This window comes from Gopherus evgoodei, chromosome 6 (assembly GCF_007399415.2).
Source record: "Gopherus evgoodei ecotype Sinaloan lineage chromosome 6, rGopEvg1_v1.p, whole genome shotgun sequence".
NCBI classification, from domain to species: domain Eukaryota; kingdom Metazoa; phylum Chordata; order Testudines; family Testudinidae; genus Gopherus; species Gopherus evgoodei.
The window spans coordinates 100,280,263-100,305,582 of record NC_044327.1 but is presented as its reverse complement, the minus strand read 5'-3'; the positions used below and the strand labels follow the sequence as shown (position 1 = coordinate 100,305,582).

Sequence of the window (25,320 nt, the reverse complement as noted above, 5' to 3'; positions counted from 1 at the left end):
ATGTGTTATAGTGGGCCCCTAAGGTAGTATAATTTAAGGTACAAGAAAAATGTCGTCTTGCTAGAAGTAGAATAAGATCTTCACCCAACTTTTGTAATCAATTGCCCTGTTGAATGAATGAGGTGTGAGTGAGGCAGGCATGGAAGGCAGCACCTCCAGACAACTGCAACCCTTGGAGAGGGGATGGGAGCCAGACCAGATCAATAGAACAGGTCAGCCACTGACTCCTCACTCGCCTCCTGAGCCCCTCCACCTCCCTGGTTCGCCTACTCACCCCCTGCCACTGCCCGCACACTCGCCTCCTCGCCCACCTCTTCAGCCCCCCTCCCTCATCCATCGCTTGCCTACTCACCCCCCCCTGCGGGCTGCACAGTGAGCCCACCTAGTGAGCCCACGCGGGCTGCATGTTGTGCAGGCCTGTTATAGGCCAACAGACATATTGGAGCATGAGCTTTCATGGGTGAATACTCACTCATGCTCCAATACATCTGTTGGTCTAATGTGCTACAGGACTCTTCGTTACAAAGGAATGAGATTTGATACTGGGGATGTCTGTAACCTAATAAGAGGGTGCAAAACAAGATTGTATCTGGAAGTTGAAACTAGGAAAAGTCAAAATAAGGGGCACACTTGAACAGTGTGAGGGTAATTAATGATGTTGGCTAAGTAACAATTAGTTTGGGTGGTTTCATCATCACTTGATAATGTCTTCAAATCCATGTAGGATGCCTTTCTAAAAGGTATTACTCTAGTTCAGCCACAAGTTACTGTGCTCAATGCAGGAGTCGCTGCATGAAGTTCTATGACCCGTGTGTTGTATAGGAGATCAGATTAGATGATGATCCTTTCTGGCATTAAAATCTGAGCCTTGCTTTTTGTTACTTTACCTCTCTAAGGTTAATAGGTGTTTCATTTAATTTTGAAATTAATTTTTACATAAATCAAACACAGTTGGAACCAGGCCTTGAGAAACCTTGGTCACGTGGAGCAAATAGCAGTCTTTATTATGAAGAGTGTGCTGAGTTGGGCTGATGAATCACTGTCCCTTTTTCTGGCAGGGGAAATTGGGGGATGGGGAGAGGGAGGGAAGGAGTACAAAGTACCCAACTGCTGCTGCTTCTTTAATGGAGGCAGCGAGTGAGCAGATCAGTCTCTGGAGCCAGTTTTTTCATAGATTTCATAGAATATCAGGTTTGAGGATGGGAAAAACCTGGAAGGAGCAGAGCAGCACTGACACTATATTTGTCACTGAATGGAAGGGGAAGGCAGGAAGAAGTGTGGCCCCAGGGTAACTTCTCTCTTCCCAGAATGGGACTGGCGGGTTGAGGACTGGCAAAGAACAGGATTATCTCTGGCCTGCTGCCTGTGGCATGCCCAGGAGAGCAAAGAGAATAGAGGTTGCAAGGCTCTCTTGCTGCTGACAGATGATGGTGATGGACAGAACTGATTTTTCGGTATGGAACTGGTGAGTGAAGATGTGCTGATGGAAATGAAATACATATAGCCTTTGTAGAGTGGTGGCAGGGGTAGTGCTTACTCTGTTTGGTAGGCTTAGTCCTAGAGTAGATTGTTAGGTCCGTCTTTCAGGCTATTTAAACATGTATTGACATGCTAACAGAGCCATGCAGACTGCTTAAAAGCATTTCAACCAAATGTGTGGTGAATGCACGTTTAATCTTTTTTCCAAGAACGTTGAATTTATTTACATTTGCTTTCTGTGTTATATCTTGATCTTTTAACAGTCTGAGAATTGCTAAATGTCTAAAAATGAGGTGGCTGAAGTCTTAATACTCTGAATGATAAAAACACTTGAAGTTATTCATTATTGGTATAATCTGACATTTTCATCAAGGCTCTGTCAAAACATCTAATTTTAGTATTCAACAATGAGTGTCATCAAAATCAGCTTTGTTCAGCAAGAGAAACCAGTCTTTTTCCTGGCAGATCAGAAGTACAAATCATGCTTAGCAAGAGGAAAGGTGTATTTCTAACCAACAAAGAGTGAATCATGTTTCTGGGGGTGGGGGTGTTTGTTTTTTGTTGTAACTACTTTAGAAACTAGGACTCTCAAATTTTTCATTTTGTTAGCTTATTCCTCTCTTTTGGAATGTAGTGAGTATCTCCAGGCCCATTTCCATTAGAGCAAGTGGCTTATGTTTTATTGGGCTGATGAGTTTTAACTGGCAGAAGATTGATTTACTCAGTCCCCAGTTGACACTTAATGCCAATCTTCAGTTCTGAAGTTGCTATTCTTTCTGATGTTGGAAAGATGTCCAAAGTAATGTGGACTGTATGTATTTACTTACATACGGAATAGTTGGTATGCTTATTCGGTGCTTGAATAGACTGTATCAGAGCTGGTAGTGTAGCTGTGAGAGCAGAGTTAAATTCTGTCTAATATGGTTGGAACTATATCACTTTGGATAAAGACTTTTTTTTCCACCACCATGTAGCCTGCTAACTAAACTTTAAATGCCTCCAATTCATATATGTAGTTCATAGCACAGATTTTTGAAGCTGGCTGACACCAGTTTGGAACTCCTGGGTGTGCCTCCTTCAATTAGCTGGATGGACAGTAGCAGAGCCAGTCTGACACTTTAATGCCCTGTGTTTGGCATTTACTTATCCTCTGCAATTCCTTGTTCCTTTCTCCACCAGCAAAGATACTTCATGGTGTTCTCCCCACCCCCACACTGGGGATGGCAGGAGAGAAGCCAGGAGGGTTCTCCCTGTTTTCTGACCCTTGCCATGAGATGGGGAAATGTGGAGTGCCATCAGAATTTCCCAGGATTTGCCTAATACACTTTGTCAAAAATAAACCTACCTAAAGAGCCATATCCATATCAAAACTACCCTAGACACACCAACCCCCTATGTGAAGGGAGATTCAGAGCTTTTTGTGGACCACCTCCTCTTTTAACACTCCTATTATACAGTTTTTAATTTCTGTGAAACTGCAAGAGGAACTCCATAGTCCACAGCTTGAGACCATAATTCTACCCTATTACTATCACCTTTTAATATAGCTGGATAGGGAGGGCATGTGAATCTAATGGATGACTTCACTGTAAACATTCAATTTGGCAGTGAAGAAGTACATTTTTCTTTAAAATAAGTGGTAGTGAAGCCTCAGACAGCAGTGGATAAACTTTATATAATGTAGTGTTAAAGTCTCCATTAGCTTTCAGACCATAAACTTTTTGAGTTCAAGGCTTTTCTCATACCTCCCCTCTAGAGGTTTGTTTCATAAGTCCCTCTTGAACTAATAGTACTTGAAATGGATCCTTTTGGAGCCTGCCAATGCTTCTTACAATGTTGGCCAAAGTGACTATTTTTTACAAACCCAGAGGGGTTTCTCTTTTGGGTTGTTCAGTGTTTGGTCACCCAGCGTGGCCAGTCCTGCCATATCCTACATCTATATGAGCTGTCATGAATTGTTGTAATCATCACGAGATTCCTTAGGAAAAACGTAGGGGTAGATTGGAAAAGACAGTAGGAAAAAAGGACATTGCAGAGGAAAGTGACCTCTTGGAATAGAAATAAAGAGTCCTGTGGCACCTTGCAGACTAACAGACATATTGGAGCATAAGCTTTCATGGATGAATACCCACTTCGTCAGACGCATGTAGTGGAAATTACCTCTTGGAACAGGTATCTTCAGAATCTTAAGCCAGCAGTAAAAGGAATTTACTGATCTGTTTCAAGTGCTGGTGACTTGCAGTCGAGTCTTCTAGTCAAAATTCTGCTAGTGCTTTTATGCACTGACCATGTGTTCTGGTATTGCTCTCAAGGCTATCCTGTCTGCATACTCTTCCTTGGCAACAGTTTGAATCGAGCCATTACTGGGTCAGCCCCATAGACTTGACTCACGCCATCAAGTCATCAGGTCTCCATAGCTGCTCAGGCTCTTCACCGTTTCCTGTGACCTCACTGTGAACAGTCTTGGGGACTGGTCAGAGAAGTGGCTCTGCTCTTGTGAGGTCTGCCATTCCAACAGGGTTAAGTGGCCAGTTCTTAGTGCCTGAGGCACTGAATCCCAAGACTTCAGACTGTCCCAGCATGGACAGAAGAGATGGTGTAGAACATCTACGCCAGAATCCCGGCATTTCTCAACAGAAATGTTATAAGGTGGCTTTTCAAAGCCTTGCCATATAGGATTGTGTGGTCTTATCTCTGCCCTGAAGGGGAGGGCAGCAGGGCCTCGTTGGTCACCTCCAAAAAGAAACGTGTTACTGGCAGGTGTCCCATAGAGGCTGAGGTCTCTATAGTGCTGCCCTGGTAATTAGATCCAATTAAGAGAGTCAGTTGAGAACAGATTCTTCCACCTTTAAAAATGATCAGGATTCAATAGGGGGAATTTACAGGCCTCAAAAAGGAAGGTGTAGTCTCCCTACCAGCTGGGTAACCATGCTTCAGGGACTCGGGAGGAGACAATCTCCCCTACCCCTCGGTCCATGGACTTTGCTGCTTCCAACCTCAAGAGTCTGACTCAGCTTAAGGAGAACCCTTAAGTGAGTCATAGTCACTCTTGCTTTGTAAGCAAAGCAAGCCATTCCTAAAGCTGAATGAATGATCAGGAGCTTTCTCTAGGTTAGAGAAATCTGGCATGTTTCTCCCAAACACCAGATCTCTGAAAGAGAACGGGGTTATTCATTACCATGCTGCCTTCTCCCAAGTACAGGACACACCATGATGCTCGAGCACACACCTGCCTTCTTTCTCTCTCCGCCCCCAAAATTGTACATTTTCCAGTGTCCCCGTTAGAGTAGGTGAAGGGAGGAACTGGGTTGTGTGCGGAGAGGAGCCTGGAAGGATGTTCTGTGTTAAGACCTGGGCCTGAATCACTCAGAGCTCTGGATCCTGAAGTGGAACACAGGAAAGAGAGATTTTACCTAACCCCCCCCATCTTCCCCCCCCCCCCCAAAAAAAAAACAAACAAAAAAATCATTCCCTTTCGCAACAAAGGAGTGAAGGAACAAAAAAATGAAAATGATTGAAGACATTGAAACAATAAGGAGATTGATTTTGCTCTGAAATAGTGCCAACCAAAGGTGGAAGTGCTGGAAATAAAGTTGCATAAAAAAAATTGTTAAAAGAACATTAAGATTGCAAAGTACACTCGACTTAGGAAAAGCCAAAATTAAGGTTGTCCATGCACTGTTCCTCTCGCCTCCCTTTTGTGCATAGGCATTAGCAGAGTCTTGCCCAATATCCCATAGGAAGTCTGTGACAGAGTTAGGTATAGAACTCTGCTGTCATGGGCCCTAATCCAATACTTTAGACACGAGAGAACATGCTTTCTCTTACAGTCCTCTGCTTTATTCATTGTTTGTTCTGTGCACTAAATGAGGCAGAGATTCTGTTGAACAATTGGTATATGATCATTTACTTAAGCGCTGTGTCACATTGCCTACATGCGAAATGGCTGAATTAAGGATGTGCTAGTAACCTTTATTCTGGCTTGAATGGTTGACTTGGCAAATACTTTTAATGTAGCTTTTTGTATTTGATTTCCTAGATGGATGGGGTGTGTGTGTGTGTGTTTTGTTCGTTTTAAGTATACTGGGAAAACAAACTGCATCATGTTGAATCCTATTAGTGGCCCAGGATGGATTATCCACTAAGTTAGGATAGGACCTCCAGCTCCATGGCATACTTTCATCACTTCAGTAACGTGGTGGTGGTAGTAGTATGCACTGTTGTAGGTAGTTGCCCTATATGTGGATCAGCAACTTGAGTGGGATGCAAAACACACTTTCACAACCGTTTGCTATACAGTATAGGAATATTTGGAATCAAGAATTTCTTGACTAAAGTAGTGTGAGCTAGTAGTTATGGATACCATAGTCAAGCACAGATATGACCCATTCATTTTGAAAGACAGTGAGGTTAAGTGAGACTTGCCATATTAGAGATCTGGGGGTCTAGTCCCTGCTCTGCCAGACGTGATGTTGTTAAACCTCTGTGCCCTTTCATCTTATTTATAAGTGTGCTATCTATTTGCCACCAGGTGATTCCTCATACCCATACCATAACAATTACCAAGTACAAAGTACTAACACCAGTCTGGAGAAGGTCAGATCTGAACTCATGATCTTCTAGTTTCCCAACCCTGTGAATCTTCCTCTGTGCCAAAGTGGGAGATGGTTGCTGCATTTCTTCTTTCTTGTCCTCCCTTTTCCCCTGAAAAAATCCCCAAACCCTCCAGAGGTATAGCTCTGCTAGGCCTGCTGCAGGCTCAGTGATGATTTGGAGCATGCTCAATGCAGGTGGTAGCTAGGGTACACTGTGGGTTGAATCATGTTCAGTGCAGATGTCATGTTTGGGGCTTTTGGTAGTAAGCTGCTCAAGCTTTACTGCATGTGACAGTTTTCATGCAGATAACAAAAAGTGCTCCTCTGAAACCAGGACTATTCCTCTGCTAAATTTCAGGTTTCCGCTCTAAAGCAGCAGTCAGCAACCTTTGAGAAGTGATGTGCCAAGTCTTTGGTTTTTTTACTGTAATTTAAGGTTTTGCATGCCAGTAATAGATTTTACATTTACAGGGACCAGCGAACAGAACTCCAGACTGGCAGTGGGCTGAGTGGGGCCAGCGGTAGTCTAAGCCACTGGCCCCACTCAGCCTGTTGCTGGCCTGGAGTTCTGTTCATCCAGGCAGGCAGCGAGCTGAGCGGGGCCGGCAGCCAGGACCCCAGCTGACAGCAGAGTGCCTCTAAAAATCAGTTTGCGTTCTGTCGGTTGCCCCAACCCCTGCTCTAAAGCATGGAAGAACCTGAGCTCTTAAAAAACAACAACAAAAAATCCACCTCTTTGAACAGGGAAGTGCACAACAGGTGCATGATAAAATTGGCAAAACTACCTAATATCACTTTCAGAAGTGACAGGAGTTTTCAATGAAACATTAAAAATAAAGTAAGTCCTGAGGCAGAAAGCAACTGTGGAAAAGTCTAGTCAAATGGTTAAACTTTAATAATCTTTTAAGCAACTAAAAAGGAGGACTTAAAATTGAAACTGGTAGTTATAAGCACAGCATTGCTATAAACTCCTCTTCTAGTACTGGATCTCCAGGACCAGAGTTAGTCTGTTAGCAGGTGCAGAGACAGCTGCTAACTCTTTGCCATGGCTTCTGGAAATGTGACGGTTTAGCTTCCCCTTCCAGCACATTCATGGCTCCTTATGCTAGTCAGAATCTTTCAGAACAAGCAAAAGAAGAATCCAGATATACCCATGATTTATATTGTGCTTATTACAGTATATGTACATGCCAAGATAGGGAGCTGTTAGGGTAAAGCAATCCACAGGCCTTCTACTTGCTTATAGGGAGTTTTGCCATGTGTACTCTGAAGTGTGTGACTTAAAACTGGATGACTAGTGTATGGTGTAGAAGATTGCGGCTTGCCCTGGTTCCATCAAACTGACGCAAGTTGCAATGGTAAAATTCTCTTGATGAAGACACATCCACAGAATTGCATAGGAGTTGCACTATCGCTAGATTGCTGGGCCCAGAACTTTCTATTTAGTAACCATTTGGTCATTTTTTATTTTTTCCTGTTCTGTCTCTTCATGTCCACTCAAAGATCTTGTTGCCCCGTTTACGTAGTCCTCCCACTCTTGCATCTTTACACCACCCTTCACCTGGAATGATATCTGTTACGATGCACTAAACATCCAACACAGTCCTCCTTCAGACCTCTCTTAAAAGTTCAGTAATATCTTTTTTTATGACCACCTGCATTTATCTATTCTTGCCCTATCATATTCTGAATTTAAAACTTTAACAACCTGTTCCTCACATTGTTTTGTTTACATATTCGTTTCTTTAAAAAAAAAAAATCTACTTATGCCCCGAGACAGCAACATGTCATACAAACTGCTTTGGAGGTGTCTTTTGGTACAAGATCAGGGTTTATGTATTTCTAAGAGAAAGAGCCTTATTTTGTAGAAAGGTGGTCATTTTGGAACACAAGCAAACAATTTTTCAGTTTCTGCTTTTGTTTCTTTAACATTGTTTCCATGCTTCCTCAGCAAGAAAGCATCATGAGTATAGGCATATAACTGCAGCAGACTAGGGTGGTTAGATTTTTATATTTGTGAAGTTGGAGTGTATTCCTATTAATGATTCTAAAGCTGGGACTTGCTTTGAATCTTGCTTCTTGAATAAATTCTGCAGACACAGCAGGGTTTGTTTACTTTCTAATGTAAATGAGTTCAAAAAAATAAGATGCACAAGCCACAAATATCTCTCTTGGTATATGAGAGTAGCAAGATAATTCCCTGTCAAACCCCACCCACCCGGTGCTACTTTTCTGTGTGTATGCATGCATGCTCAAGAAAATTTTGAGGGCTCTTGAAAAGAACATGAATGAAGTACAGTCGTATCTTATAGCTATCCATGCTGTCTACCATATAATAGAAGTCCCCCCCCTCCGCTCCCCTCCCAAATCAGTTTCTGCTATGTAATGTGCACATTCATGTACTTTTCAATATTCTGTATGCAAATAGGACCAAGTGCAGAAAAATTGTTTACAGGTGTCCAACTCCCAACAACCAAAGCGTAGGTATAATTTTAGGCCTCATGATCTCAAAATGTGTCTAAGAAAATACACTGCATATACACTTGCATAGGCAAGCATCTCATACTTTTTTCCAATTTATTTATATTTTCCAATATCCCTTATTTGTAGCAAGAAATGGTACATTTTTATTGAAATTTGAGCTAGTTAACACAGTGGATTTTCAGTGAATTAATGAAAACCTTACACTTGGCTTCATAACAGTTTTCACAGCTGAATCTTTTTTCATGTGTATTTAATGCCGCGGCTCTATGGTCTTATTTTCTTTAAGGTGGCCTATGTAACAGCCAACTTAATTTTGTAAATACAACTTGAATATTAATAGACATTGTTAGCTCAAAGATAATTCCCCTGAAAATCAGTAGTTGATTAAAAAGTTCAGATACAATTTTTAAATTATAATAAAAGCAGAAAACAAATTAAGAAGCAACTCAGTGTAAATTTTGTCATTGATTTGCACTGGAAGTAGAAAACTCTGAGATGACATGTTCTGCTCTGTTCACTAAGGGGACAGGTTTAGTATTTGACTATTGGAGGAAGGATAATGAGGAAAATTCAGAGTTAGGTGAGAAGCAACCATTGCTATGAATTTCGTGCCTTCTCCCACCCCCACTTAAAACAAAATCAAAATAACTTTCTGATAATGAAGTTGGTAGAATACACTGTATAAATTCTACTAAAAAAAAATTTTTTTTTTTAAAATTGTGGCTTAGGAGTTTTACTGTTCCGGAGATAATTTTTATAAAATGCAAGTAGGGCAGTACAAACAAGTTAGAATTATCCCATTAAAAGTAAAGATTAAGCCATCCTCCTTTAATTAATGTGGTCTTAACTTCAAAAGAACCTTGCTGTTTAAATATAACAAATTTTAGTTTAAAGGGATGTACTCAACTTGAAAATTGAATTTTCATGGAATATTTCTGCCTCCTGTACTTGTAAGTACCTGTAATATTACTGTTAACTGAAGGGAGTTAGTGAAAGTATTGCTCTTATTTCATTTGTCTTTGTGTAGTTAATTTAGCTGTTCAGCTTCAATAGTCAGGTTCTCCCTTGCTGACAAACCCCTTATAAACATAAACAGGGAAGCAGCAAAATTCTTAATATTTAAAATTTTTTTTTTCAAGTTTTAGGGTTTACTACTTAAAAAGTGTTCTTTAAAAAATGTAATTTCAGACAGAAGTCAGTCAAACTGATGTTAATATTCCTTTAAATATTAAAATAAAGTTCTTTATACGAGTAATCTGGTATCAAAGCAGAAGGAAAACTTGATTTTAATTTCTGGGATTCATGAAAGGGCCATTAGATCATCTAGTCTGATCTGTATATCAAAGCAATTAAATTTCACCATAATCCCTGTATTAATGTCAATAACTTGATTGGCTAAAGCATATCTAGAAAAGCTTCCAGTCTTGATGATATCAAGAGATGATGAATCTACCACTCCCCTTTGGAATTTGTTCCAATGGATAATTGCCCTAAAACTGTTTAAAAACTTGCTTTTTTCCCCCCAATTTGAATATGTCTGGCTTCAGCTTCCAGCCATTGGTGGTTCTTATGCTTCTCTCCACTGTAGTACCCTATATCGTATTCCAGTGAAGGCACTTAAATTGTAATCAAGTTATTTCTGTCATCTTTTTTTATAAGCTAAACATACTAAGTTCTTTAAGTCTCTCGGACTGGATGTACGCTGCAAAGTTTTGTTAACATAGCTGTGTTGGTCAGGCTTGCATGAAAACAAATTCCCCAGCGGACATATCTTTGCCAGCAAAACTGCTAGTGTAGATTTAGCTGTAGCTGTGCTGACAGAAGAGTGCTTCTGTTGGCATAGACAGTGTCATTCAGGGTTTCACTAAGGCCTGGTCCACTTTAGAAGATTAGGTCAATTTAAAAATCCACACCCCTGAGGCCTCGTCCAGACTAGGGGAGGAAAATCGATCTTAGATACGCAACTTCAGCTACGTGAATAACATAGCTGAAGTCGAATATCTTAGATCGAATTACTCACCCGTCCAGACGGCGCGGGATTGATGTCCGCGGCTCTCCGTGTCGATTCCTGAACTCCGTTCGGGTTGATGGAGTTCCGGAATCGATGTAAGCGCGCTCGGGGATCGATATTTCGCGTGTAGACTAGACGCGATATATCAATCCCCGAGCAATCGATTTTAACCCGCCGATACGGCGGGGTAGTCTGGACGTGGGCTAAGTGACGTTGTTAAACCAGCCTAAGTCACCATATAGGCATCAATAGGTCAATGGAACAATTCTTCCATCAGCCTAGCTACCGCTTCTCAGGGAGGTGGATTATCTATGCCAAAGGGAAAGTGCCTCCTGTTGGCATAGGTACTATCTACGCTGAAGCACTGCAACTGTGTCCCTGTAGTGTTTTAAGTTTAGACCCTAAAATGACAGAAAAATGCCTTCGATTGGTATAAGCTGCGGATACCCTGGGGGCCTTTGCCAGTATAGCTATACCAACGAAGTATTTGTAGTGTAGAGAAGGCCTCATTTAAAGGCATTTTTCCAGCCTCCATATTAGTTTAGTCTCTATTAACACACTCCAGTTTTCAACATCCTTTTCTCATGTCATAGTTTTAACTGTATGCAGTATTCTAGTATTGGCCTCACCAATGCCATATACCAAGGTAAAATCACTTCCTGTTCCTGCTCCACTGTTTTTATGTCCAAGGATCATGTTACCCCTATGTGCCACAGCATGGATCTGGGATTTCATATTCAATTACACGTTCACTGTGACCCATGGCTCCTTTGTAGAATGTCTGCTTTCCAGGGTACAGTTCCTCTGTTGTTGGTATTACCTATGTTCCTTGTTCCTGAATATGTAATTTTGCATTTGGCTGTATTAAAACACATTTTGTTTGAATAGGCCAAGCTTACCAAGTGATTCAGAGTGCTTCAACTGGCCTGTCCTCGTTATTTACCAATCTGCCAATATTTGTGTCATCTGCAAATCAGCAGTGACTTTTATATTTACGTTCAGATGTTCTGATGATGATGATGTTGACTAGAACCAGGTACCAGTCTCTGTGGAATCTCACTAGAAACACTCCCATCCAGTTGCTCTTCGTTACCCAACTCGATTCAAATGAACACTTTTCAGTATATACTAGCACAGGCGGCTGAGATACTACCTCAGAGGAAGGATGATCTTTTATGGCTTATGCACAATTCTGGGAGTAAGGAGATTTAATTTAGATTCTGTTCCCAGCATCTCCACAAAACTCTCATCTGACCTCTAATTCATATAATTCTTCTGTGCCTCATTTTTTCTTAGCTGTGTTTTTAAATAAAAATAAACATACTTGTCCGCTTTTGTCATAAACAGATAGCTAAGGGTTAATGTCTCTTTCACCTGAAGCACCTGACCAGAGGACCAATCAGAAAACCGGATTTTTTCAACTTCGGGTGGAGGGAATTTTGTGTCCGAGGTCTTTGTTTTCTGTCTGCCTGCTTTCTCTGAGCTTTGGAGGAGTAGTTTCTACTTTCTAGTCTTCTGTTTCTAAGTGTAAGGACAAAGAGATCAGATAGTAAGTTATATGGTTTCTTTTCTTTGGTATTTGCATGAATATAAGTGCTGGAGTGCTTTGATTTGTATTCTTTTTGAATAAGGCTGTTTATTCAATATTCTTTTAAGCATTTGCCCTGTATTGTGTCACCTTAATACAGAGAGACCATTTGTATGTATTTTTTCTTTCTTTTTTTTTATATAAAGCTTTCTTTTAAGACCTGTTGGAGTTTTTCTTTACTTCAGGGAAATTGAGTCTGTACTCACCAGGGAATTGGTGGGAGGAAGAAAGCAGGGGAAATCTGTGTTCGTTGGATTTGCTAGCCTGATTTTGCATTCCCTCTGGGGAATAGGAAAGTTCTTTTTGTTTCCAGGATTGGGAACAGAGAGGGGGAGTCACTCTGTGTAGTTTCACAGAGCTTGTGTCTGTGTATCTCTCCAGGAGCACCTGGAGGGGGGAAGGGAAAAAGGATTATTTCCCTTTGTTGTGAGACTCAAGGGATTTGGGTCTTGGGGTCCCCAGGGAAGGTTTTTCAGGGGGACCAGAGTGCCCCAAAACACTCTAATTTTTTGGGTGATGGCAGCAAGTACCAGGTCCAAGCTGGTAACTAAGCTTGGAGGTTTTCATGCTAACCCCCATATTTTGGACGCTAAGGTCCAAATCTGGGACTAAAGTTATGATAGCTTTACACAAATGTTGTAAGACGTAATGTTTTCTGAGTACTTTTTGATATTCTTGAAAGCGGAAGGTACTTTAGAAGTGCAAATAATTGTCAATTTTACCTAAAAAGCTGTGTGTTCAGGTATTTTTATAACTGGTATAAAAAAAAAAGCTTCCTACTGTAAAAACTCATCTGATGTTGACTCACCACAATGGGTTCGGCTTTAATGGAAAACAATTTTTCTCATTTTAAATGTTGACAGGATTGCTCAGGTTTTGGGTTCTGGTATTGGATTAGTCTTCTTTTATGTAAAATCTGTTTTAGACTTTACATCATATGGAAACCAGGTGTTCATTATCTCTGACTATTCATACTATAATTATCACTGAAAATATTAGCTGTCTAAAAATTTGAGGACTGAATCTTGTTTAGTGTTGCTTTAGGACGTGACAGTTTATATCCTTTGCACACGTGAGCATTGTGGCTGTTTTTTTTATCATACACTATAATAAGCCCCGTTTATTAAAATGGTGATGTGACGGGTTGGATCACAGAAACCCTCTTGGGAGCTGCCACCTGATGTGCCAAGATTACTTCTGCTCCTGTTTTCCCTGCCACCACCCTGTCCTGCTGAGCTAGACACTCCTGTCTGCTCTAACACAGACCCATGTTCTGAATTACCTGCCCCAAAGCTGCAGGTTTACCTGAAAACAGCTCACAGAAGTGTGCTTGCCTTTAGCACTCAGATGCCCAAATCCCAATGGGGTCTAAACCCAAATAAATCCGTTTTACCCTGTATAAAGCTTATGCAGGGTAAACTCATAAATCGTTCACCCTCTATAACACTGATAGAGAGATGTGCATGGTTGTTTGCTCCCCCAGGTATTAGTACATACTCTGAGTTAATAAGTCAAGTGATTTTTATTAAATACAGAAAGTAGGATTTAAGTGGTTCCAAGTAGTAACAGACAGAACAAAGTCAGTCATCAAGCAGAATTAAAATAAAATGCACAAATCTATGTCTAATCAAACTGAATACAGATAATCTTACCCTCAGAGATGCTTCAGTAAGTTTTTTCCTCAGACTGGACACCTGCTAGACCTGAGCACAGTTCTTGTCCCTGGTACAGCTCTTGTTCCAGCTCAGGTGATAGCTAGGCCCTGATGGCTCTTCTCCCCCTTTGTTCTCTTCCATCTCTTTATATATCTTTTGCATAAGGCGGGAATCCTTTTGTCTCTTTTTGAGTTCCCACTCTCTCCTTCTCAATGGAAAAATACCAGGTTAAAGGTGGATTCTAGTTCAGGTGACATGATTACATGTCACTGCAAGACTTCATTGCCCATTTGCCAGCACACAGGTATACAGGAAGACTTACAGGTAAAACACAGCCATTTGCACAGTGGTCCTAGTCAATGGGAGTCAAGATTTCAAACCACCATTAATGGCCCACACTTTGCATAACTGCAATAGGCCCTCAGAGTTATATTTCATATTTCTAGTTTCAGATACAAGTGGCACATTTTACAAATAGGATGATCACACTCAGGGCTTGTCTACATCACAAAGTTGCAGCGCTGGTGAGGGGGTTACAGCGCTGCAACTTAGGAGGTGTACACATCTGCAGGGCATAACCAGCGCTGCAACTCCCTGTTTGCAGCGCTGGCCGTACTCCCGTTTTGTCTCGGGTGTAGAGGATCCAGCGCTGGTGATCCAGCATTGGTAATCAAGTGTAGACACTTACCAGCGCTTTTCTTGACCTCCGTGGAATAAGCAGGTATCCCAGCATACCTGAGGATACCTCTCTGGTAATCAAGCAGGTCTCCTTCCCTGCGGTTTGCTCCGGTGTTCTCCGAATCCCCCCCCAAGCGGGTCTCCTTCCCCGCGGTTTGCAGGGGGGTTCGGGGAACGCGAGAGCAAACCGCGGGGAAGCAGGTCTCCTTCCCCGCGGTTTGCTCTCGCGTTCCCCGAACCCCCGTGCAAGCAGGTCTCCTTCCCCGCGGTTTTCAGGGGGGTTCGGGGAACGCGAGAGCAAACCGCGGGGAAGGAGATCTGCTTGCTGGGGGGTTCGGGGAACGCGAGAGCAAACCGCGGGGAAGGAGATCTGCTTCCCCGCGGTTTGCTCTCGCGTTCCCCGAACCCCCCTTGAAGCCGCCCAACAGCGCTGCAGTGTGGCCACATCTAACACCACTTGCAGCGCTGGTTGCTGTAAGTGTGGCCACTCTGCAGCGCTGGCCCTATACAGCTGTACTAATACAGCTGTAACAACCAGCGCTGCAAAATTTTAGATGTAGACATACCCTCAGTAGATTATAAGCTTTGTAATGATACCTTACAAGAGATCTTTTGCATGAAGCGCATCTGTTACATTCTATTCACTTATTAAATTTTTATAAAACCATATAGACTGCACAACGTCACAGGTGGACCAACTTCTCTGTTGCTGTAAAATGTCTTTGTCCAGAGTTACTACTTAATTGAGTATTCAGATAGATTTATGGGTCATGCATGAAGAAAACTTTATTATAGTTTCTTCCTTAAGTTGATTGATTTAAAATTAATTTTACTCTTTTAATGTGGAGGTGATACATTAAAAAAAAAAATTTTCATCTGCCAGGCTTTCTCCAAGTCATGATACAACAGTTATGCATGCTATTTAAATATTTTTTATTCTTGGGCCCTGATGTTTTTGTGTATTTGTTTTTAGAATTGCAAGCAAAAAAATGTATATGCAGTTATAAAACTTCCCCAGTCTCAGTCAACAATTCCATGATCAGATTAATTTAACTATTTTAATCTTGTGTTTAAATTACCTTGATTGACTAGTAAGTCAGCTTCTCAGAGAGAGCGCCCATCACAACACGTTATTCCTGTTGTTCTAGCCAGGCCTTCAGCCACCTGCTGGCCAGGCTGTCACTAGCACTGGACCCCCAATCTACATAGCACTCCACAGCACAGAACCTTTGAGCTCAAGCGATCCGCCAGCCTCAGCTTCCCAAGTATCTGGGATTACAGGCACGTGCTACCACGCCTGGAGGTTTAAATAAATTTAAATGTTAATACAAGTATTATATTGGGGTAATCTGGGCAGTTATACATAAGAATCTTGATATACACCTCTACACCGGGTGTATAACGCTGTCCTTGGGAGCCAAAAAATCTTACTGCATTATAAGTGAAACCGCGTTATATCAAACTTGCTTTGATCTGCCGGAGTACAGAGTCCCGCCTCCTCTGAGCACTGTTTTACCATGTTATATCCAAATTCATGTTATATCGGGTTGTGTTATATCGAGGTAGAGGTGTACAACTTGACCTAATCTAGGCAGTAAGTGATTATGTGGTTTTGTTTTTTGTTGAAATATGTTTTGAGGTTGCATTTTTAGCAAATTCAACTAGATGAATCAAAGGCATAATTTTTTATTTTTTTCATATAGTGAAAAGAATGAAATTTAGGTCTCAGGCATCATGTTAATATCTCCATAACCCACACTTTTAGTTTACCTCAGAAAGTAGCTATCTAGTCTGCAGGCCTAATACAAATGTCTGATCATCAGTTTGTCACAAGCTGTAGTTGATATACTATATTGCATATTCAGAGAAGGCATAGAAATGTTAGCATACACTTAGTTTTGCATTCCTAACAGACCATAAGCATTTCTAAAGTAACTTACTGTAAACATGTAGATATGAATTCACATTTTCCTGATTTCATTGCACGTCTGTGTTGGGCTGCTTTATTATCTTATGCTCATGTGACCATGGAAGACTTTATGGGAAACAATTCTTCCATCTGCAGTTCAGTTAAAATAAGGGAGAACTAGTGCCACATGATTAAACACAGGAAAAATATTGTTTTGGTATCTAAAACGCTATTGCATCTGTGTTTTTTCACACTCCTGAGCAAGAAACTTGCAGCACTGTAAAGCATCTGTGTAGCCAAGGCAGTAGAGCGCTGTGAGTTAAACCCGCCTTCGGAGAGTGCAGTAGGGAAAGCGCTGCAGTCTGTTCACACTGACCACTTCAAGCACACTGACATGGCCACATTTGCAGCGGCGTTGGGAGCAGTGCATTATGGGTAGCTATCCCAGCATGCAAGTAACTGCAACGTGCTTTTCAAACGGTGTGGGGTGGAGTGTGACAGGGAGTGTGTGTACGTGGGGGGAGAGTGGGTGGGTTTTTGGGGTGCTGAGTGTCAACATGCTGTCTTGTAAGTTCAGACCCACCTCCTCCTCCCCCCGCCCCCTCTCACTCACTGAAAGCAAACAGTAAATGTTTGCTTTTTCTTGGAGCTGATAAGTAGCCAGCTTCTCCAAAATGGAGCTTTGAAAGGGCATTTCTGCATTCTGCATCTGATTTCACAACAATGACAAGAGTGGCCACTTAAGGGGATTATGGGACGTTTCTGAAGGCTGATCACAGTGCAGTAACGCAACACCTCTTTCACACTGGCGCCGCGATACTCCAGTGGGGGCGCAGCAAACATTATTCCACTCACGGAGGTGGAGTACCAACAGTGCTGTAACCATGGAGTCAGAGTGCTCTACGTGCCTTGCCAGTGTGGATGGGGAGTGAGCTAGGGCGCCCAGGGCTGCTCTATTGCACTGTAACTCGCAAGTGTAGCCAAGGCCAGAGAGTGTTGCTGTTCTTTCTCCCCACACCTCACTCCAGTCATGTAAGCCCAGCCCATTCTCAGTTCCGCACTTCAGGGTCAGCAGTGTTCTTGGTGCATGCTCTGAGGTCTGGTCTACACTACAGAGCTTTGTCCGCAAAAGTTAATGCTGCTTTAATTAAAGCGCTGTAATTAAAACGGCTGTTACATGTTCACACGAGCCTTATGTCAGCAGAGTGCAAGAGCTGTTAATGTAGATGCATCGGCATAGAGAGCAGTGCACTGTTGTAGCTATCTCACTGTGCAACTGGCCGCAGGATCTTTGGGAAGAGTTTATAGTGCCTCATGGGGCAGGTACAGTGTTACATGATGTGGGTTTCTCAATCCCCTCTTCCCAGGTGCATCCCGGTAGATTGTCAGCTCCTTTTTCAACTGCAGTGTGGGGGGAGGGAGAGGAGAGTGGTGTGTCTGGGGCAAGGGAGAGAGCAGGCTGGCTGACCTATGCTGAGGTAGGGGGACACCCCGCACATCAGCCCCAGGCTCTGCTCTGCGCAGAGTCTTTCCCGAAGCATCCTGTTCTGCCTGCCAGTAGTTCTGTGGTTCTCTCCGTGTCCTGAGCAGCTCTTTGAAGAATGTCAAAGCAGCACAGCAGTCCCATCCCCCTCCCTGCAGCAGTCTGCCTGCGGTTCCCAGTGCAGGGCAGAATAGGAGCATTCCTTCCACGTTAATGATTTGCTCTTTGTTCCCCAAAGGGAACAGCGTGCCCAGCTGTCAGATACTTCCCGATCTTTGAAAGGGGAGGGGCGCATGCCTGAAGGGCAGCAGAGATCAAAACAGTGAGCAGAGCAGTCACGGCATGCGTTGTGGGATACTGTCAAAAGCCAGTTCTGTCGACAAAACAAACAGCAGTATCTACACTGCTGCTTTGTTGTTTTAACTTTGCAGCAAAAAGCTTTATGCTTCTCATTGAGGTGGTTTTATTTTATCTGCAAAACAGCAGAGTTTTGCTGCCAAAAGTAGCTTTATAGTGTGTATCTGTCTCCTGTTTTTGCCGACAGAACTTTGTAGTGTAGACAAGGCCTAAGCTTACCATACAGAGAAGGCAGGCTTCCTAGATCCTGGCTCATGTGGGAGTAGAGAGCGGGCCTCAGACCCCGCAGTAAATGAGCAAGCTCACCCCAAACCTGGCTCACATGATGGAGGAGAGGTCAGGCTCTCATAGATGGAGAGGGTCCAGGGCCCCTCCAGATCTTGACACACATGGTAGGGTAGGGAGCAGAGCTCAGACTCCCCTGGGGGACAGATTACAGTCCACCTGAGGGGGATAGGGAGAGGGGCCCAAAACCCCTGCCAAAAGGCAAGCCCCTGTTCCCTCCCCCCAACCTGGCTCACATGAAGGCATGGGGGGGTTAGACCCCAATAGATAAGCAAGGGTCCCCAGACACACAGGGGGAGGGGTGAGCTGAGGCACCCCATGGAGAGAAAAGGCCCCTCCATATCCCAGCTCACATAGGGGTTAGGGAGAGGGGCTTAAGACTCCCCAGAACCTGGCATATACGAGTAGAATGTGGGGCTGACAGGTGTCCCTGACCTTTACTTCCCACTTACTGTCTTCCAGGCATCTGAGTCCTCCAACCCCTCACCCATCCCCAATTATCTTTCTTCCCTTGGTGAAGCCCCAAACTTCTGACCTCTGTTCTGCCCTTTCCCCACTTCTCTACCTCCTAAAATGCCTCTCTCCTGCCACCAACAACTTGCATGTCGTCTAATTTTTTCCCAAAAATACCTTGATTACATTCTCCCAAAATTACGTTCTGTACCTATATTGGTATAGAATATAATAGTTTGTGGTTAGTAGTTTTAGATTTCAAAGAATAATACACTCTAAATTCTGTTTTTAACTTGAAAATTAGTATGCCATCACTATTGTACGGAACACTGAGAAAACTCAGATATTCATTTGGTACCCTAATATTCCAATGCATGAGCAGACATTCATTTAACTTTTTTCTGTTTAAATCTCCAACAGAGCATACTTAGAATGACACACACGATCAGCTTTTAACTAAAGCTTGCACGCTGTTAGTTCCAGGACACGTATCCAGTAGCTCTGTTAATCTAAGATGTTAGCATGTTGTCTTTTCTATCCCATTTACTGATGCAGTTCAGTTACTAGCCATATGCTAGGCCGTATGCTATTGTGTCTAGTGTTTTCTTGATGTTTAGTTGTTTGTAGGGTGTAATGTGGTGTAAAGCAGGATTTCCAGACTTCTGAGGGAGGAAAATGGTGTTTTCCCCCGCTTCCTTCCATCTTTCAGCATCCCAGTCCTAATTCTCTTCTGGCTGTGTCTTTTTTTAAATGCTCTCTAACCTGCAGCCAGAGGTTGCTATCAGCCTGCTATGCTGGGCAGTACGTATTTTTTCTAATGCAGGGTATATCTCTGGGGATGAGCAATTTTGTCTAAGCTCTAAACCTGTCCAATTTCTTGCACATGCACTGGGACATAGCAGCTGAGGCCTGGTCTACACTAGGAAATTAGATAAGTATGACTACGTTGCATAAATTCACAGCAACACAGTTAAACTGACCTAGCCCCAGTATAGACAGCACTAGGTTGACAGGAGACTTCTGTCAATCTACCTATCACTTCTTGGGGAGGTGGATACTTATGCATTGGGAGAACCCCTTCTGTTGGCATAGGTAGTGTCCTCACTGAAGCACTGCAGGAGCTTAGCTTTTTAAGTGCATACAAGCCCATAGCCACTAATTTACTAAATCAACTAAAAAATACCTATTTATGAATACTTCTGTTAATTTTAGGAACTGTCTTGAGACTTTTTTCTCCAGTACTGTATTCAAACTCTTGTACTTTCTCATGTTTGCAAATACTCAAACTTTGAATCACGAAATAGTACAAAAATACAATTCTGTGCTCTCAATTAATGCATGTTAGTGTGTGCTCTTTCTGTGGTAGCTAATTACCTAATTCCAGAGTAAAAAACTACATGGGGTATGTAGTTGATTCAGTTATAATTTAATTTTTGTACCTTGTGGTCTGACAGTATTCCTTCTAATGATACAAAAATTTAATCTCCACAGACTTTATATTTAACTTCTACAGAGAAAATTCTAATGAGACTGAAATGATTAGTTTACTGCAGTAAAATTGTAGTTCTTACAAAACCAGAGATACTTAATTCCAGAATACTTGAGCAAGGGGCTTGGCCTGCCTTTTAGAAGAGCTGAGCTTCCACAATTTCCATTGGCTCTAGTGAGAATTTTGGGTGCTTCTCAGCTCTGAATATCAAGCCACTTTATTAGATGCCTAAATATGGATTTAGAGGCTTAATTATAGAAACTCGGATTTGAAATATTCTTTAAGAGGAAGGATGGTTTTGAACTGGGATGTAGGAGCTGACTCTGCCACAGATTTCCTGTGTGACATTGGGCAAATTACTTGGTTTGTGTCTTACCTACTTAGCAGGTGTTGAGAGGGCAGTTACTAATGTTTGAGGAACTCTGATATTAGGGGTTGTGAGTAGATTTGTTCTTGAAAGTAGTATCAGAAAATTGAGACATGGTTGGATATAAGACAAAATTATGCATTATACTGTTAAGATACAAGTCTAAAATATATCCACTTTCTTTGCCAAATGACAGGGACTTGCCATGAGGTGCTGAAGCCTTGTTTCACCGATTTGGAGAGACTGGACCTAAATGGCGCAGCATGACTTTGCTCCAGCCTGGCTTAATTTTCCTACTCCGCCATCATCAACAAAGGTACCTTTTTCTGGAGTCCTTCTGAATATACAAGGATATCCTAAGAAATTTTAAGAAGTAGGCTGTACATGTAAAGATATTTATTTTTAGCACCCTCCGTTGGTGTACTTTTTCTGTCGTCATGAAGTAGCAACTTCAAATGAAAAAGCCAGGTTTCTGGCATCACTGAAATCTGCTCTAATGTTCATCCTTTTATATCTGAGTTTCCTCTTTCATAACCATGACAGTTGCATAATAATCATGTGACTTCATATTCCCCTGTTGTAAAGTTGTTAAATAATAATAAAAAAAAGTAATAGGTGGAATGCATTCTGTGGACCTTGCACCCTTTATTTACAGGCTGCTTTCCGTGTTATGGTCTGTATGCAATGTTCAATACTGGATTTAGGATGAGAACATAAAATTTAGGAACAGGAAGGGTTATTTGTCTAAACATAACCACATCTTCCACTTCTGATCCCAACTTCCTGATTTCCGTATAGGCAGAACAGTCACTAAGGTAGCTCTTTGTTAGAAACTAAAAGTACAGATTAGCAAGAGGTACAGATCCAGATCTCTCACCTTCTAATTGCTTATAAACAAGATCTTTATTTAGTATTTTGATATGGCAGACTTGAACTCTTCTCTGATGCTTTATGGTGGGCTATAGTGTCAAGGTCCTTCAGATCCAGGACTTCAAGCTCCTGTGGTGTCCATTTATTTCTAATAATGGTTTTTATAAAGAAAATAGATCCTCGGGAATTCAAACACCATGGACGTGGAGAAAGTCAGATAGTCACTTTGCGGCTTGCAAGCTTCTCTGTCTAATGCTACAAGTATGGTCACTTAAACTAGATGTATTTAGCTTGGGTTCTATTTAAGCTCTTTTTGAAGAACCAAAGCTTTTTTCACCAGTACCTGTTGGCAGTACTTTTTTCTAGCTAATGCATCCTTGTCAGAAACCTCTTTACTTAATAGCTGACCTGAGTACTAATACAAAATAAATGTAGCACTGGGAGAACCCAACACCAAGAAGTCAGGGTTCTGTGAACATTGTCTGAATATGCATGATCCATGTTCCAGCTAGGCTAAATGTGACCTGACCTATTGCTGGGAGTTTCTTTTTGAGGATGATAGGTTGTTGTTGTTGTTGTCTTTCTCTCCTTCCCTCCCCCCCCCCACAAAAAAACCCAAACAATTCAGCACAGAATTTTTTATACCTAGGCTGGTAAACTTTAATGATTTTTGCAAGACTACCATATTACTTCGTATTAAGCAACACGCTTTCTTCTCCCATGTTGAATATCAGTTTCGTTTCTCTTTGCTAGAAGAATGGAGTGCCAGATAACGTCTCAATTTTCAGATATTAACAATAGAGATCCTGATTACAAAACTTACTTTTGTCTCCAACACAAGCTTGGCAGAGTGCTAGCACCATCGTGTGGTGAAAATGTGAACTGCCTGCCTTTGTATATGCACAGATTATTTTCAACAAATTTAGATGCTTACATTGTTTGAACTTATATATAAAACCTTTATAGCTTAACTTTTTTACATGGGACTGACAGTTTTTTAAATAAAAGGGTCATTAATATTTAGCCAGTTAAGAGGGAGTTTTATTATTAAACATTCTGAACAGTTAATTGCCGAGCTAAAGGAACTTTTGAGCTACTTGGAGAAACATATTGAGTTTGTTTTACTCCTTACTCGTCTTTAGATGAACCAGGTTGTGGATAAGCCAAGCTCTATTATCTGATAGCTACTGTCCATTTAATAATTTGAGTAGAGACTTGTGACTCATGTACATTACCACACTCTTTATTTGAATGCCAAGGGTGAAAGGCCCAAAGGACAGAAAAAAAATCAAATTCCTTTAACTAATTTCATTTAAATGCAGTATTACAAGCTGTGTGAATGTAGAAATGAGCCATGAGCTGCCTTCTACAATTTCTGTTTGTCTGTAGTGGTTGTCAGTAATACAACAAATGCAGCTTCCCCTGGTAGTGATAAGATATTTACTGGCAGCCTGTTTCAAGGTTCAGTTTATAATTCTGGAAGCAGAATGGGAAAGCAAGGAAAGTGTTGCTGTTACTAAACATTTTAATTTTAAATATTATTCCTCAGCTATGTTTTTCTATTTGTTGTGATGTTTCACCAATAAATAGGAGGACATCTATATTGTTTAGAGGTCACATGGGGGAGGGGAGCAGCAAGTTCTCACCACTTGAGACTCAGAATGAGGATGTACTTTTTTCAGATTTTTATGGTGAATGCTTGCTGGGCTTCGGTCTCGCTCGCTGAAGTTTGAATATACTTGTGGGCTTCATTGGGCTCCTTAGTGGAGCTCAGATGCCCTGCTTGGCTGTGGCTGCTTCTTGACTGGGGAAAAAACAATAAATGGTGGTATTCTCCTACGCCCGGCCACTTGTGGTACCAAAACAAGTAGCTACTCAGGGTAGACTATAGATCTTCATTAGATTCTCCCTTTCCTTTCACATTTTAGAGCTATTTTTTCCAGCCTGTCTGCAGACTCTGACATCTTTGCATTGGTTACACTTGGTTCAGCTTTTCAAGGTTTTTGGCATAACCATAACAGCTAGACTAATGGTCCCCAACCTGTCGATTGCAGTCGACTGGTCGATCCTGGGGACTCTCACATCGATCGCGATCTCCGGCGGTGTATCAGCACCTGCCTACTGTGGCCCCATGCTGCTCCCGAAAGCAACCAGTATGGCCCCGGGGGGACGGATGACAGGGTTTCTTGGTGCATTGCTGCTGCCTGCAGGCACAACCCCCGCAGTTCCCATTGGCTGAGAACAAGAAACTGTGACCAATGGGAGCTTTGTGGGCGGTGCCTGCAGAGAGGGGCAGCGCTCAGACCATGTGTCCCCCAGCTGCCATCCGAGGGGCCACAGAGGGGCGTTGGCCCTTTCCAGGAGTGGCATGGGGCTGCGGTAGGCAGGCAGTCTGCCTTAGCCTCGATGCACCACTGACCAGAGCTGCCTGCAGTAAGTGCTGCCTGGCGGGAGGCCGTACCCCAACCCTGAGCCCCCTCCTGGAGCCAGCACCCCATACCACCACCTGCACTCACAATCCCCTCCTGCACCCCAAGGCCATGCCCCAGCCCTGAGCCACATCCCAGAGCCAGCACCCCATACGCCCTCCTGTAGCTCAACACCCTGCCCCAGCCTTGACCCCCCTCTCGGAGCCAGCACCCCGTACGCCCTCCTGTAGCTCAACACCCTGCCCCAGCCTTGACCCCCCTCTCGGAGCCAGCACCCCGTATGCCCTCCTACACCCAAACACTCTGCTCCAGCCCGTAGCTGCCTCCTGTACCCAAACACTCTCCCAGAGCCTGAACCCCTCACCCCCTCCTGTACCCTTGCCCCAGGCTCAGCCCAGAGCCTCCTCCCACATTGCAAACCTTTAGCCCCAGCCCAGAGCCCACACCCCCTCCTGAACCCCAACACCCTGTGCCAGTCCGGTGAAAGTGAGTGAGGGTGGGGGAGACCGAGCGACGGGGGGGCAGGTAGTATGGAGTGGGTGGGGATTTAGGGAAGGGATGAGGCCTTAGGGAAGGGATGGGTTAGATCCTGGGTTAATATAGTGGACCAGGTAAGTGTATGGTTGTGTGGGAGGTGAATGTATGCATCTAGGTGGTTCGAAAAAATGTTATCATTGGCTTGATTGAATTTCACTGTTTTCAGGCAAGCTTGAAGTGAGTTTTGAGAGAGTATTTTAAGGAAAAGAGGGAGGAAGCATTGTAGGTGGTGTTGGGAAGGGAGTTCAGATTTGTACTTGAAATTTTCCTAGGAAAAACTCCAAATGTCAAAACTGGGTTGTGGCTGCCTCTATAGTTTACCTGATTTAAAAAAATTAAAGCTTGTTGCCAATATTAGCAGTTTTGGATCTGAATTTCAGAAAGTTAGGCATGCAGAAATGTGGACAGTTGTACTTCTGATTTTTAGTCAGCAGACTAGTTACTTGCACAACAAATTACCAGCTTTGTGTGGAGCTACCCAAATTGCCTTAATCGTAGAATATCAGGGTTGGAAGGGACTTCAGGAGTTCATCTAATCCAGGAGTAGGCAACTTATGGCACAGGTGCTGAAGGCAGCACACGAGCTGATTTCCAGTGGTACTCTCACTGCCCGGGTCCTGGTCACCAGTCTGGGGGGCTCTGCATTTTATT

General features: G+C 42.7%; 1 protein-coding gene across 3 annotated transcripts in view; it reads left to right on the top strand.

Annotated features, from left to right (window-relative positions):
* GPBP1 (GC-rich promoter binding protein 1) overlaps positions 1 to 25,320 on the top strand; it is a 67,090-nt gene that overhangs the window by 13,809 nt on the left and 27,961 nt on the right. For all 3 annotated transcript variants that reach the window (XM_030565926.1, XM_030565927.1, XM_030565925.1), the window contains exon 4: positions 21,030 to 21,149. In XM_030565926.1, coding sequence (XP_030421786.1) covers positions 21,087 to 21,149 — 63 coding nt within the window. In that variant the 5' untranslated portion in view covers positions 21,030 to 21,086. The remainder of the gene's footprint in view (positions 1 to 21,029; positions 21,150 to 25,320) is intronic.